General features: G+C 42.0%; 1 protein-coding gene across 3 annotated transcripts in view; it reads right to left on the bottom strand.

Moving 5' to 3' along the window:
* The window catches only part of slc6a8 (solute carrier family 6 member 8), a 29,999-nt gene extending 17,901 nt beyond the window's left edge, over positions 1–12,098 (bottom strand). For 2 of the 3 annotated variants that reach the window (XM_027023563.3, XM_081707453.1), the window contains exons 1-4: positions 11,060–12,098; positions 2,572–2,703; positions 2,197–2,461; positions 1,515–1,647 (exon numbers count right to left, since the gene is read on the bottom strand). In XM_027023563.3, coding sequence (XP_026879364.2) covers positions 1,515–1,647; positions 2,197–2,461; positions 2,572–2,703; positions 11,060–11,357 — 828 coding nt within the window. In that variant the 5' untranslated portion in view covers positions 11,358–12,098. The remainder of the gene's footprint in view (positions 1–1,514; positions 1,648–2,196; positions 2,462–2,571; positions 2,704–11,059) is intronic. The other variant, XM_035521899.2, reaches the window with a different exon arrangement.
* Between the last annotated feature and the right edge of the window lie 2,347 nt (positions 12,099–14,445).

A 14,445-nucleotide genomic window follows, 5' to 3' on the forward strand; every position in this document is an offset into this window, starting at 1 on the left:
CTTGCTTTAGGCTTCGCTCATGGCCTTGTCCTTTGGGGCCATCTGATAGGCTCCCCAGAATGGCTCCTGCATTATCACTGTGTTACAGTTCGGTCTTGTTCACTGGGGAAGCACAGGTCATCCATACCAGAGTCTGGAGTTAAACACAGAAGCTGAAGCGTGCTAACAGTGCACGCCAGAGCTGTCGCATTACCCTGTCATTACTGCAGGGGTGAAATGGTGGCGCTCTAAAAAATTTAGCTCAGATCTTTGGCAAACCACGAGTAGCAGCTCCAACTCCTGTCTGATCTGCAGGATCTAGGCTAATCTGGCCAACTGTTTTAGCTCCTCATATTATTTAATCTCATTCTGAAATAGCCAATTAGCTCACTGGGACACCAGTTTGAAGGGTGGGAATGCACAGAATATTACACACGCGCGCGCATGCACACACACGCACGCACACTAATTTTTAAAAATTGTTTCTTTATAGTGGGAATATCTATACAATGTCCATGCTTTATTTTACACATGAACATTTCTTTTTAAGGAACAACCTAAGATGGTATATGTAACATAAATCATGTGGTTGTAAGATCCATGTGGCCGTACAAGCCCCAAAATACATTTGAGTCATTCTGTTGGTCAGGTTTCATATGATCCCACCTCCCCCAAGAGGAGACTTGTTGGCATTTGGCCATCTGCACGAGAGCCTGGTCACGTCCCACTGCAGAAATTCTCCCACCAGTGACCAATAGTACAGCAGATTCCTGACAGAGCACTCTGTTATATGTGAAGCCACTCCCCTTGGCAAGTGACGTTGCCATAGCTACCTCTCTGCCAGGCTTCTGTCCTACTGTGGAGAAACAGCAGTGGGAGGAGCTATGCAAAGGAAAGTCAAAGGACAAAGTCACACTGGTCTTTTGTTACTCCATAAGGATGTAGTAAAGTAAAGCTATTACAACAAGGTGATACATATCTTATCTTTATGTGCTGCATGTAAAAAGCAACAACAGTTATTAATGTCTATGAAGCATTTAAGTTGTGAAGTAAGCACTAGATAAAAGGTGTTGGTGAGATTCAGCAGTGATTCAGTTGGACATTTCTATTGGATATTTTTGCATTAAAATGTGATTTACACATTTCACATCATATTAACAATTACAATGATCAGAGACACACATCAATGCTTTTAAGATTACAAAGAGCGAGAGAGAACGAGAGAGGGAGAGAGAGAGAGGATAAACAGAAAAAGAAATGGAGAAAGGATTAAGATAAAAGGCATAAGAAGAAAGAATAGTAAGAAAAAGGACAGAGGAAGAGACAGATGCAGAGACAGACACCAGAGATGGCTGGTTTTAATTAGAGCGTATGGCTGTTATATAACAGCCGGAAAAGCATATAGAATGACCATGTGAGTGCTCTGCTTTGACCTGCAGGATGTCTGGGATTAGGGGTCTCTCCTTGCCTAAAGTCATGAGACCAGATGGGTGTATAGAGATAGAGATAGAGATAGAGATAGAGAGAGAGAATACCTTCCCTGTTGACTTCACCCCCTTCCACACACAGAAGTAGACCATGACCCAGACAGCTAGCAGACACAGTATGAGCTCCCAGTTGAGTGTACCCACGTCGTCCAGTCCTTCCGAGATATTCAGTACCTTGTTCCTGCAGGTGGGAATAACACGGCATGAGACTGTGGAAGGAACGAAGACTTAAAAGACTTAAATAAGCATAATACATAAATAAGGAAAGAAATATATATGTACCCAAAACAAAATCCAAAATGTGTTAATTTGTTAAGTTTTCTCAAATTATTTTATTCATTCTAGTTGCTCCTGCAGCAAGAGCAAATTCAAGCAAAGCACTAGGTTATACAAACAAAGACACTTTTTTTACAGAGTAGGTTTTACAGGGTAGGATACTGGCACAAATTCTACACTGTCTCATTGTGTTTACTCTATATACAAATTCCAGAGATGACCTATAAAGCACCAACAGTCCCAACCGGGCCTCAGGACAACGAGAGTATCGAGCTGCCAAATAACAGTATAAGAACCCAAAGTGCTAACGAGCTCCGTCCCTCTCGTGCGCTGCCCTGTTTACATAATAAGGTGATAAATGCATTTGCTTTTTTTAATTATAACAAAGCAAGTGTAGAGTACAGCGCATGAAACTTCTGAGACTTCCAGCAAAGGGTAAAAGAAATGAACATACTCCCAAAACTCGATGATAGGAGAGCGTCCTTCCGCTAATTCTTCACAAGTCATGTTCCCGTAGTTGGAGCTGGGCGTGCTGCTGTTCTGGCAGTCCTCCCAGCGGAAGATCTCGATACAGCTTGGGGTGTTCCACTCGTTGTCACACGTCGACCAGGGCAGTGTGGCACTGAAGGACTTGATGAGGTAATAGAATCCCCAGGCCAGAACCATGATGTAGTATGTGTTACAGAAAAACACTATGACCATGGAAGCATATCCAAGTCCTGATGCACATAATCAAAAAAACAAGCAAACAAACAAATAAGCATCTGCATTTTTAACATGAGTCTGTAGCAAACAGTAGGTTATAAGAATGCCAAGTTGAACGTCAAACCTTTAAAGAGTGGTGCGATGTTCCACACATTGATACTGCCTGCCTTCATGAACTGTCCTAGAGAAATCTCCAGGAAGAATATAGGAATACCCCCAAGAAATATAAACAGTACGTAGGGAATGAGAAACACGCCTGTCAGAGAGAGAGAGAGAGAGAGAGAGAGAGGGAGATAAAGCAGATGTAACAACTCCACTGTTCAATGCAAAATTCAATTTGCAAATAAAAAAAAAACATTACACAACATTATATAATTATACAGTCTTCCTAACTTACTTGATTTAACTTATTTGATTTGCATGTGAATTTTGATTACAGAATAAATGCAGTACTGAGTACCACATTGCAACTACAATAAATAATCCGTGATTTAGGACAAGTACTTTGGGGAAACATACAAAGCAAGTACCAATCATTTTTCCCTGCTCATAGTAAAAAGGGACATGGATATGATTGTGCAATGAGGTCAAATATGCAGTTGCTGTACTTTCTGTGGCATCACGGATCGTGGTGTAGGGGGACGATAGTACTCTTCCTGCACTATCAAGCATGACTCAGAGGATGGGGTAGCCAGCCAAAAGCCTCTAAACCATATCCCTCCCGCTAACAGAGCTGAGATTGACAGCGGCAGCAGTTTAGCCCAATCCGAGGGGGAGTGTGCGTGGGCTGGGCCAGTGGAGGAGGGGGTTGGGCTTCGGCCAAGAACCAATGAGCTGCAGCGGCAGCAGCCATAATGAAGATGATCCGACGCACATTAACGCTGAATGAAAGTCCTGATGACATCACCCGCCACCCACAGCCCTGCTAAGAGGCAAAGTGCGAGAGGGACAGCGAAAGAGTGAGTGAGAAGAATAGACTGCAGAGCGGCTTTGCAGCATGTGGCGTGCTTACGTAACACGGTCCTGTGGAAACAGCCAAACGCTCGGCAATAGCGTACAGAAACGTATGCACACAAGATGGCTGGTGCTGCAACCTGATTGTGCTCAGCGGAAAATGACTGCCGCTCTTCAGTACAGGAGGGCCACAGTCACGACCGCAATCTAAAACTCCAAAGAGAAATTTTGGGAGGAGAATCTGTGAAGTTCAACAATAACGTAGCCATCAAGGGGGAAAAAAAAAGTCCTTTTGAATGAGCAGGAATCTCTGGAGGCTTTTCCTGGGCTCCTTTTCAAAAGAAGGAGTGCCATTGTTTGGCTTCTAGGATTTTTGGTTGGGACAAAGCCCTTTTGATAAACAGCCCAGAATAAGGGGGCAGCCAGTGTGCAGCACAGTCATACTAATGACAGTGTTCCAATTGTGGGAAGTAACCACAGCAGTCAACGGAAACACAGAACATGGTGTGAGGGGTGTCATATAGAGTAAAGGCAGCTCTATGACACGCTGCAATGGGTTCAGAGAGAGAGCGAGCGAAAGAGAGAGAGAGCGAGAGAGAGCGCGAGCGAGAGAGAGAGAGAGAGAGAGAGCGAGCGAAAGAGAGAGCTGATTTGCAGACACAGCGTGCCGATGAAGCTCGGGGATGATGTATGAGAAGGTGATTGCCAGCCTGCGCAAAAACACTCATACCACAAACACACAAGAGCAGGACAAAATACAGTGGTGTGAGTTAAGTCACACACACAGCCTCACACATTGCGGAGGCTGGCGTCGTGACTGCTTGGAAGATAAAGTGAAACACCTGACTGTGTTTAATCCTGTAAAGCAATGCGACGATGCCATGTCCCCGCTCCCTCACTTTCTTTCCAGTACAATTTGCAGCAGTCGCTATCTGCCTGCTAACAGTGTCTGCGGAAGTCAGTCTACTGAAAGTGACAGAGGACAAGATGGATTCGCCCGCGTAAAAACATCTGTAAACAATCTTTGCATAGTACATGTGAGGAATTAGCTATAATGTCGTGACATGCTGTTTGAAACAGCTGTAAAATGATCTGGTACTCTTTGACTGGAGCTCAGTGAGTGTCCATGAATTTGACATGATCGCCCCTGCAACGAAGCGTCTTTTCCCACGGTAGGCGGCTCCCTCCGTGCCTTTCAGCCACATAATTAGTACAGTAGGCCTGGACGACGTTCAGGTGACACACAAACCACACGAGTAAAATAAAAGAGACTAACTGAATTTGATGTGGCGGAGGTACGCCAGCCCTGCTGTTCTAGACAAGCGAGCGTTAGGGCTCGCTAATTAAGGATGCAGGACACAGGAGCATCATTCTGTCCAGTGATTAGAAGAACTGAGTACAGGTCATGGAACAGGTGTGAAAATGCAGTCCGACTCCAATCTCACCGGGCGCCTCGATGATGAGATACGGCTATAAATAGGATCGCTATTATAGCTACGACAGCATCTCCCCTATGTAGCATCTCCGCACGTAGCGTGTGAAAACGGGCACTCAAATCAACACGTTCAGTACAATGAATCCCAATGGAATTTGTTATAATGTATTCCTCGGCAAAACAAACAAACAAAAAATCGATTGGCTTGGCTACGCAAAGCAGAATAACCACACCTGGTCTTCACTGCTGGTTTGGGTCACTCCAAGCCAAAAGATAATCGCTCGTACACCCGAGAGCCATTGAATTGTTCCTCGGTTTCGGTGTTATCCAAATTTTAGCTCTAAATTCCGTTCACGGTCATCACGGTTTAAACTGAAGCATATGCACAGGCCTCACAAACATTCCCTTATTTGAAACCACGCAAATGTGATCGCTCTGTTGGTTAGCTGGATAGCGCCACAGTGGATTTGGGGTTTGTGCTGGCATCTTTGAACACGGTATAGACACGGTTTCATTCAAAAGACTATTGTCTTAAATCTTTAGATATAAACCCTTTAAATAAACATACTAGACCATGAATAAACTCTCTGCTGCCACACTGAAACAGAGACTAAAATATGATACATTATGTGCTTATCTAGGTAAGCTTTGGTTGTGCACGTAGCCTCTTCAAATATATACATAAAGCCATTGGGACAGAGATCAGTGGCACGTAACCCATGCCAACCATAGCTGGGGTGTTTTAGAGAGAGGTGGCCCTTCTTCCAGCCATGTAATGCCAAGCCCAACACACTTAATAGTCTAGGAATACCTTGCCCCACATAATTCACTTTCTTTGGGCATTGCCGATATTTGATTATCATATTCCTGACCATTTGGGAAAAAAAAAAAAAAAAAAAAAAAAAAAAAAAACCCCCAACAGCCTTCTAGATGAAAACACCAACAATAAATTACAAATATTTAACAATGCTAGGGTTTTTTCCTTGCTTCATTAGGTAGCCTAGAGGTGTCCAGCTCTGCTCTTGCTTACCCAGAACCCAGCCCGGCGAGTTCCCTGTGCCAACACACCTACCAAAATGAATGGTGATATAAATCGGGTGTGTTTGAGGAGGGAAATCGTTAAACTGTTCCATACTCCTGCCTGGCAGGATTGGAGCTGGACGCCCAGGGGTTTTCAACTGCTATGCACAGTTTCAACCCCCCCCCCCCCCCTTTTAGTTTATGAAAGGCTTGATAATGAGTTGATAAAAGTAATCATCTGTGCTATAGCAGGAAAATCTTGAATCTTTGCAGGGCAGTGGGGCCTCAGGGTTGAAGCTGAGCACATTCACTGCAGATGAACGGTGGAACAAGTAGGGATTGGGGTTCAGCTTTCCCCTGCCCCAGTTGAACCCGTCTGGGTTGGGACCCAGAGTACTAGGTGCTATTCTTAATCGTCTGTCCACATAGGGTGAAGGACTGATGTCAGCTGGAGAGAAGGCCCAGAGTGAAGCCCACCGTAGATCAGTCTTGCTACTGACAGCAATGCACAACTGCACCCAAGACAGCGATACTCCCTCTAAAAGAACAATCTAAATACATCGCTTACAGGCTAGCATTTGTGCATTTGTGTTCATTTGCATGAATGATTTTTTATTTATTTATTTATTTTAATTGTAAATGAATGAATGGCAAAGTCTGACAGGTTTTTTGGGTCATTCATGTTTTTGCAAAGTAAAAAAACCTTGGATTTATTCTTTAAATTGTGGATGAGGCACATCATTGTTCTGATAGCCACCCACATATGGATACTGTGCAAGACAGATGACAGCAAACAACTGCTGTTAATGGGTAACAAGCCATTTTTTGACAAAGCAGCTTTTTCTGGATAAACTGCTAGTATTGTGTGTAAAAGAAGAATGAGATAGGCGAGAATATTCAGTGGTGGTCTTAGGTTTGCCTAAGACTTGTCCTGTCAAAGCTGGCTGGCATTTGTCAAGAGTGAATGACATAGATATTTGGGTCTGAGAGATATCCTAGCTCTGGAAACCAAGAAGCAGCTAGCTCTGGAAGTGGGCAGTGACCTTACAGTGACCACTTGGAGAACAGTCAGACAGCCTGCTGCAGAGGTCATAAATCTACTAGCTATGTGGCTGCCCTGCTGGTGTGCAGGATGAAGAGTTAGGAGTCTTCTTCCTGGCTGTTTATGACCAGCTGCTGATCTACGGTTACTAGGTGGTATTAAAAGGAGAAAAAAAAAAAAAAAAAAGAATAGAAAAGAACCATTAAGCCCATTGCCTGGATCGCTCACTGGTCACAGGTTGACTGACCTTCATTGGCAGTCTAGAAGATTCGTCGAGCTCTTGGGTGTGAGACCCAGTGTGTCAGAACCTGGTTAATCTGTGATGAAACTAATCATCTGACAAAAACAGTGCGTGACAGTGAGTAATTTTTTTTAAACTTTTGAACTCGATGCAATGGACGTTCAGCTGATAAGGCACTTGAAGGTCTTTGGTTGCGAAGAATGAAGCACTGCACTCCTTTTTTTTTCTGAAACTAATGCATGTTTTATTAACTACATGGGCATTGTTAGGTTCCAGATTATAGGGAAATGTAATCTCTCGTATCCTCATGTCACTTTAGGCATCTCCGTACAGTGGGCCTGACCTCCCAAACAGGAAAGGCAGGGAGACGTGCACTCCAGTCAGTATAAGCACCCAAATAAGCTCATGAACTCTTTCAGAAATATCCTCACCCTACTGGCATTGGAACGTCCCATAAAATAAGCTCTACTAATGATGCAACAATAGTTTCGCTATCAAATTCCGGAACTCCACTAAAAAAAAAAGAATTTTGAACCATGTACAAAAGCAGTGATTCTGGTAACTCCTCCATCAGGCATGGCATGCCCAGGATGCAACAAGAACACATACTTTGGCAAAGAAACAGGAACACATGCTTTGACCTTATAATGAGGTGTTGCTCACGAATCACATGACAGTGAAGCGTTGTGACTTCCACGAGCCAATACAAATCAGGCTTTTACATACCCATTAAGGTTTACACCACAGTCTCCTTGTAACACTAATTAACTATTATTAAACCCTTTAATGTTCCCTTCATAACTAACGGTTCTTCAAAGGGCTACAGAGAATTGCTAATGGCTGCAGGTGGCAATTGAACCTCTCACAGGACCAAAAGTATTCAATTAACCCAGGAGAGATGTGGGAGTCTGCATGAACAATGTCACTGCACAACTGGTCAGCCTCTGCAGATGGATACTTTTGCACATGAGTATATGTGATCTATCATGGTAGAAACTTACACTCTATAAAAATTAAACGTGATGGAAACTATTAAGCTTGGTCCAAAGTGAAATTCTTTGCGTCTGGGGTAATTTTATTCATATCTTGGATGGCAGTTTCATCATAATTGGAATTGAATTAAAGTATGGCATTTTGGTGCTGAAGTGGTGGTTTGCTTTGTATGCATACACGAAAAACTTAAATATTAACTGCTTCACTCATTCACAAGAACCGTCTTTGGCATTCAGTGCCTTTAAGCTCTAAACCGCCTAAGGCTGCTCTTTATTATCGGCAACATTGCCACCCTTCTCCAAGGAGATGGTGAATGTACAGTGCACAGTTCCTGAGTGGCATATAGATCAGAGAACTACCAATACCTACTAAACACAGCTGTGTCACTTTGCACCATGTGACCATGGGGACAATACTGGCAAATGGTTATGAAGTAGACACTGAGACACCATCTCACCCCCATATTAGATGGACCAAAGTTTTATCGTCCTGCACACAGAACAGATCTGAATTCTTTTCTGCTGTGAAATAGTGAGAGACTTCAAAGACATAGAAAGACAACTAAAGTGAGTGATGAAAAAAATAGACAAAAAAAAAAAAAAAAAAAAAAAAAAAAAAGACAAGCAAAATATTTATATATTTTTAAAATGCACTGAACAATAGCTGTTTTTGTCCACAGAGTTAGACGATACATTTAAGGTTTGCAATGTTCTCTGTATCAGCAACAAAACCCAGCATGAAACAAACAACAACAAAACAATGTCTGCCATATTATAGACGCAGAATGAATCAATCATCATCCATGTCACTCTTTGGCTGTATGACTCATGTTAAAATACACAACCATTTGTAATCAAACTAAAACAATACATTATTGAATGTTGGAGAAACCTAAAAACACGTCTGACGTAGCTGCAAACACCACAGACTCAAAGTAAATACCACAAGTGCCCCATAAGCCTAACCTGTGCAGACATGAAGAATGTGTGAGAGTGGTATTATTTATACTGGGAAGCTACCTGGGAGACTTCTTTGAGTCAGGAGAACATTTCAGCAGTCTGTGAAAAATGCACTCATTTTGAAAAACAGCCACACTGACTTTGGCAACTTGAATCAGGGGACACACACACACACACACACACACACACACACACACACATTCTGGTAACTGTAGAACTCCTTGTTGGGGGTAAAGCAAGTATTTTAAGAGAGACCTTTGAGGGAATTGGACAATTCTCACTAGACACCTTCATCAAGCATCTCGCCTTTCTCTGGCTGGCAGGTCCCTGTTCAATCACTCATTGTTCCAGGAGAATTGATGCTCTCCCTATTCTATTCCCACCAGCTGGTCCCAACGCCCTCTGTGCCCTCTGCAGGCATGGGGCAGTGGCACGGGGCAGCCCAAGCAGTCCAGCCCAGATCACATCCTCTCAGTCCAAACAGCCAGGAGGAAACAAAAGCAGATCACCGCTTCCACACTACAGGCGATGGAAAGCCGAGTGCTAGGACAACGTTCTCTGCTTTGACAGGGAATCAAGGGTATTGGCAAGAAAGAATAAAGAATATGGTTCTCCAAGAAGACCTGGCTGAGAGGCCTGGGTTATTCTGAGTATTTATTTTTTTTATCATTTTTCATGCTTGTCTATTTAAAGAAGTATAATAAGGGAGAAAAACTAGACCACATGTTCCAGTTAAACAAAAGCCAATTTTAAAAAACAATAAAATATATATGTAATATGTAGAAAAATATAGAATATGATGAATTCTTTCTGTCCTGTAGTAGTTTGTTTCCTTATTACCTTTAACTTTCACCCAAATTCACGTTTGCTAGTCAATGTACAGATGTGTGAGTATGAAAGTACATTTGATAGTGAAAGAAGCTTAATTAGTTAGCTTTGATAAAGTCGCACAGCATCCAACGGTGGATCCCTAACCATTTGGCTGCATGCACAATGATTATGCAACTATTTTAACAAACCCTCACACCACAAAAATGTAGTATGACAATTATTTAGGGAGTTTAGTGAGATATTAGCGCATTTTTTCCCCGTTCAAGACAAATTTAATGAAGCCCTTTGTTTTGGAGCCTGAAAGTGTTCGACGAAGAGACCTAATTGTACCTTCAGTTGATGCCAGTGACAAATAACTGAGCCACCACACTGGTGCTGAGTCAGTTCGACGACTACACAGACCATTATCGTTACCCTTGATGAAATGTTCAATCACACAATAGGGGAGACACGGCTGTGACGTAACGGTCAAGACCCCTGTGATCAAGCACTTGTATGATCTTCCCTGTGACCTCTGATAAACGAAGTTTGTACTGGCGATTTACATGTATGCATTTTCAAACAAGACCATCACCCGACATTTGTCCGTACTCATTCGGTTTGGTGTAACGATTGATGACCGGGAGAGAATTGCGCAATGTGGTCACGCGGTTAGCGCGCAATGACCGTCCATCTACATGTAATCAAGACCGGTTTGGTCAAGATGGTAGGGGGGAAAAAAAATCGCAATTTTGTGCGTCGCCTGACCTGTGATGCCTCCCCCGCTTAGCCCATGTTCTGATGGACACCTACCCATAGTGAACCTAAATAGCAGTGGGGTTCAGTGTTTGGCTCGACTGCACAAGAATGCTGGAACGTTACAACTGTTCACCGACTAAATGACAATTCAAAAAATGTACATTATTTCAAATGCTCCAGGCGACCAGTGAACACCTAGCTACCTAGCTATTCCCTGAATGAATGAACCCTCCAGTGTTTCAGGCACGTTTACCTCGTAGAGGGTTCCTCTGACGAACCGTGACGTAGAGCATGGGAGGAGCTTTAGTCACGAGACTCATCAATGGAATGTACAGTACTTTATTTAAGGCCTATGTTGTATGATAATTGGCAGTGCATAATAACTGGAGGTTAACTTACCACCACCATTTTTGTAGCAAAGGTAAGGGAAACGCCAAACATTCCCCAGGCCGACGGCAAATCCAACACAGGACATGATGAAGTCCATCTGCCTTGTCCATGTCTCTCTTTCTGGGTACACCTTCTCGGCCGTGGACATCGCTCCAGGCGCCGAGACGCCTCCGGCTGTGCCGGTTCCTCCGATAAGGTTCCCATTTACACCTTGATGGTTTCCGTTAGGGATTAGATGACCCTTTTTCTCCTCAACCAGGACTACGTTCAATGCGCCACAATCTGCGTTAAGAGAGGTTTTCTCCATCCCAGTCGCACACTTGTAAACAAAGCGCTCTTAACGTCCTAACAAGACTGACAAAGGGGAAAACAGCAAAAAGATCAGTCAAATTAAGGGATTTCTAATAACCCCAAATCTATGTTTCCTCTTTGTCTTTTCTCTTGAGTCAGTTCCCTTTACTGACACCAAGATGTCTTTTGTTTTTCTCTTGGCCCTATTAAGATTAACAGATCTGGTCCTTTGCCTTTACAATAAAGGCTATATCAAGTCAGCAGTGTTATTCTTTAGAATGCACTTCTCTCTTTTATCGATTTTCAATGTCAAACCTTTGACGATGACAGTCAGATTTCTTGTCGCAATTGGCAACAGGGGTGTTTATCAAAATACGATTTTGCAAAATAACAGGAAATAAATGTAGAATACGATCGTAAAAGAAAAAAACACCGAATTAAAAAGCACCTTCAAAAACAATCCACGAAACACTTAAAGGTTAGTCTGAAGAATCGCATGGGAACGTATCTCTCAAAGAGGAGACGGGTGTCGAGACGAAAAACCAAGCAAACCTTGCGCACACAAATAGACGAATGTAATGGAATTACATTCACTATTTCCCTCTAAAAACCTTGCCTAGACCATTGTCCTTTCTGATATTATTCTCTCAGAAATAACAGACTCGCAGTTCTAGTTTTGTAGGTGATATAGTATCGTCTCTCCGCTTCCTTCTTCGCTCCCTGTCTGCCTCAGTTCGAAGGCGCTCGCAGCTTTAACTTGGTAGCCGTCGTCAAACACGTCATCAGGAGAATCCCTCCCCCCGGCTTGAATATGGACACGTTTCCCATCCTATCGCGAGAATACATCGTGGTGAGGTCAGTTAATCATAAACTACGCGTTACCCTTTGCATTTCAATGACACAATGATTTTGTGCAGCGCTACCGAGGTCTTTGTGAAACGTTACAAATACTGTTCGGCAATGACTGGTTGGTGTCATATGTAATAGCTATGATCAAATTATAGTTATAGTTTGTTCTCACATATTAAATTAACCCTGCTATAAATATCAATGGCTATAATTTTCGATGTAACATGATTTTATGTATTTATAGAAAAGTACAAAAAAGAAAAAGTTTCACTTTAGATTAATTATAAATCATCAGATACAGAATAATTAAGTAGGACAATGATATTTCAAATGTTTACCGCCTGCAGTGTATGGAACTAGGCTTTCCCTCATGTGCACTATCTAAGTCTAAGTAAAACTGCTGGTTTATGATAACCTATGATTCATGTACCTGTCTAATCTTAGATATGATCACTGCATATTCCATTGTATAACATGTGTATTTTCCATTTAAGCAGGTAATCATACGTGAATTGCATTCAGAATTGTAATTTTAAATGAAAATATAAAGATTGTACATCTCCATGAAATAGTGACACTAAAGGGATATTTTAGTTTGAGGCCCAAGGCACCTAAACAACTCGGGTTTGAAGCAGTTAAGCAGTTATTAAGGAAATGGTTCCCAGATTTACAGGAAATGATCTATTTTATTTTTATTCTGTCATAGGCTACTCCTCATGCTTTGTTTTGTCATACACTCCATCTTTCTCTTTTAAACAACTCACAAAAGAATAAGAATAAAGAATAAAGGCTGACCTCGTTGACACATATTTATAGCCTTAGCTTCATCTGGCCTCGTCTGTATTTTTAAATAATATTGAGCATACTATTAATTTTGTATTCCCCGTGTGATCTGTATGCAATAGATTTAATTGTTAAGACAACAATAACTCAAAAACACTTATAATGACCTCATAATCAGATACCCCACCCTGTAAAAACTCATTTCAGGGAGGTAGCATTTCGCAGAATGTCTCAACCTCATATCAGTCTGTGTCAATGAATCTGTTGATTTTGCAAGATATCAGATTCACAACTGTTTTGTACGACAGCTGGCTTCTGAATTCTGTCTTAATGTCACACATCATGCTGAATGCCCTTTCCACATCACAATTAGAATTTGCCAGGACCAGAAGCAACTTCTTCAACTGGCAAAGATCTTTGTATTTCAAGTGCCCTGTGCTGAAGGATTTTACTTTGGACAGCTTCCCCCCAGAACTCTTCAACTGGCAAACTTTTGTAGTTGGCACAAGTCCTTCAAGGTTAGCTGAGACATAATCCAGGATTTCCATAGGGAGATGTTCTCTGGCATCTGCATTTATCACTATCACATTTGGAAATCTCTTTGCCATATTAAAATCTGCTATGGATTCACTTCATATTGGCTCTCTGGATTGACCACGGACAGATGATTTTCAAGATTTGATCTGTCATTGGGAACTTCTCCAAGATTATTTGAAAGCTCCTGACATAGAATGCTCTGGTATCTTTGAAGAACAGATTTGCCTTGTAAGGGGGGAACTCTTGTGTTTCCTTACTTAGCAACTGCCTCCTTGCCGGGGACCCAATAAAAATCTCTTCATCTGGGAAGTGAATTTCAGGTTTGCTCACACCTCTCTCCTAAATGTTCACTAAATGACTTTGGTTCGATAAATCAGAAGGTCCAAACCTTTCCCTAAAGAAAGCTGGCATATGTGACAATGCTTTTGTAATCTCTGCTGGGCATTGTTGCAGTCTTGTTTGAACAGTTGTAGGTCTTCTCTTCATTTGGAACGTTTCTCAAAGTAGTAGTAGATGTCATTGAGCAGCTCTTCAGGTGATATTGAGAGCGCCTCAGCAGCGGTTTTGGCCCAGATATTGACCAGGTGACTTGCACTGCCAGTGCTATAAATATGAGGGGCTGGTGCTTTCATTCTTGGGCAGTCTTTCCTACACTTTGCCTCCCTAATGTGTTGTGATTCATAAAAGAAATAAAAGCATAAGGTGTATCCTTATATTTATCATAAGTAATATTTTGTTTAGAGATTTTGTCTAAGATGTAAACCAAGCTTGAGCCAATATGCAGAATATATGACATTACAATCTGTACTTAATAGATACATTGTAACCATCTGCAGTAATTTGTACAGTAAAATTGTACAATAAATCACTGTTTAACTATTTTACATTGTAAAACTGTAGAATGCAATGCATATGAACGTGATATGAATGCAACT

The sequence above is a fragment of the Electrophorus electricus genome, chromosome 25 (assembly GCF_041902795.1).
Source record: "Electrophorus electricus isolate QZ-2024a chromosome 25, ASM4190279v1, whole genome shotgun sequence".
NCBI lineage: Eukaryota > Metazoa > Chordata > Actinopteri > Gymnotiformes > Gymnotidae > Electrophorus > Electrophorus electricus.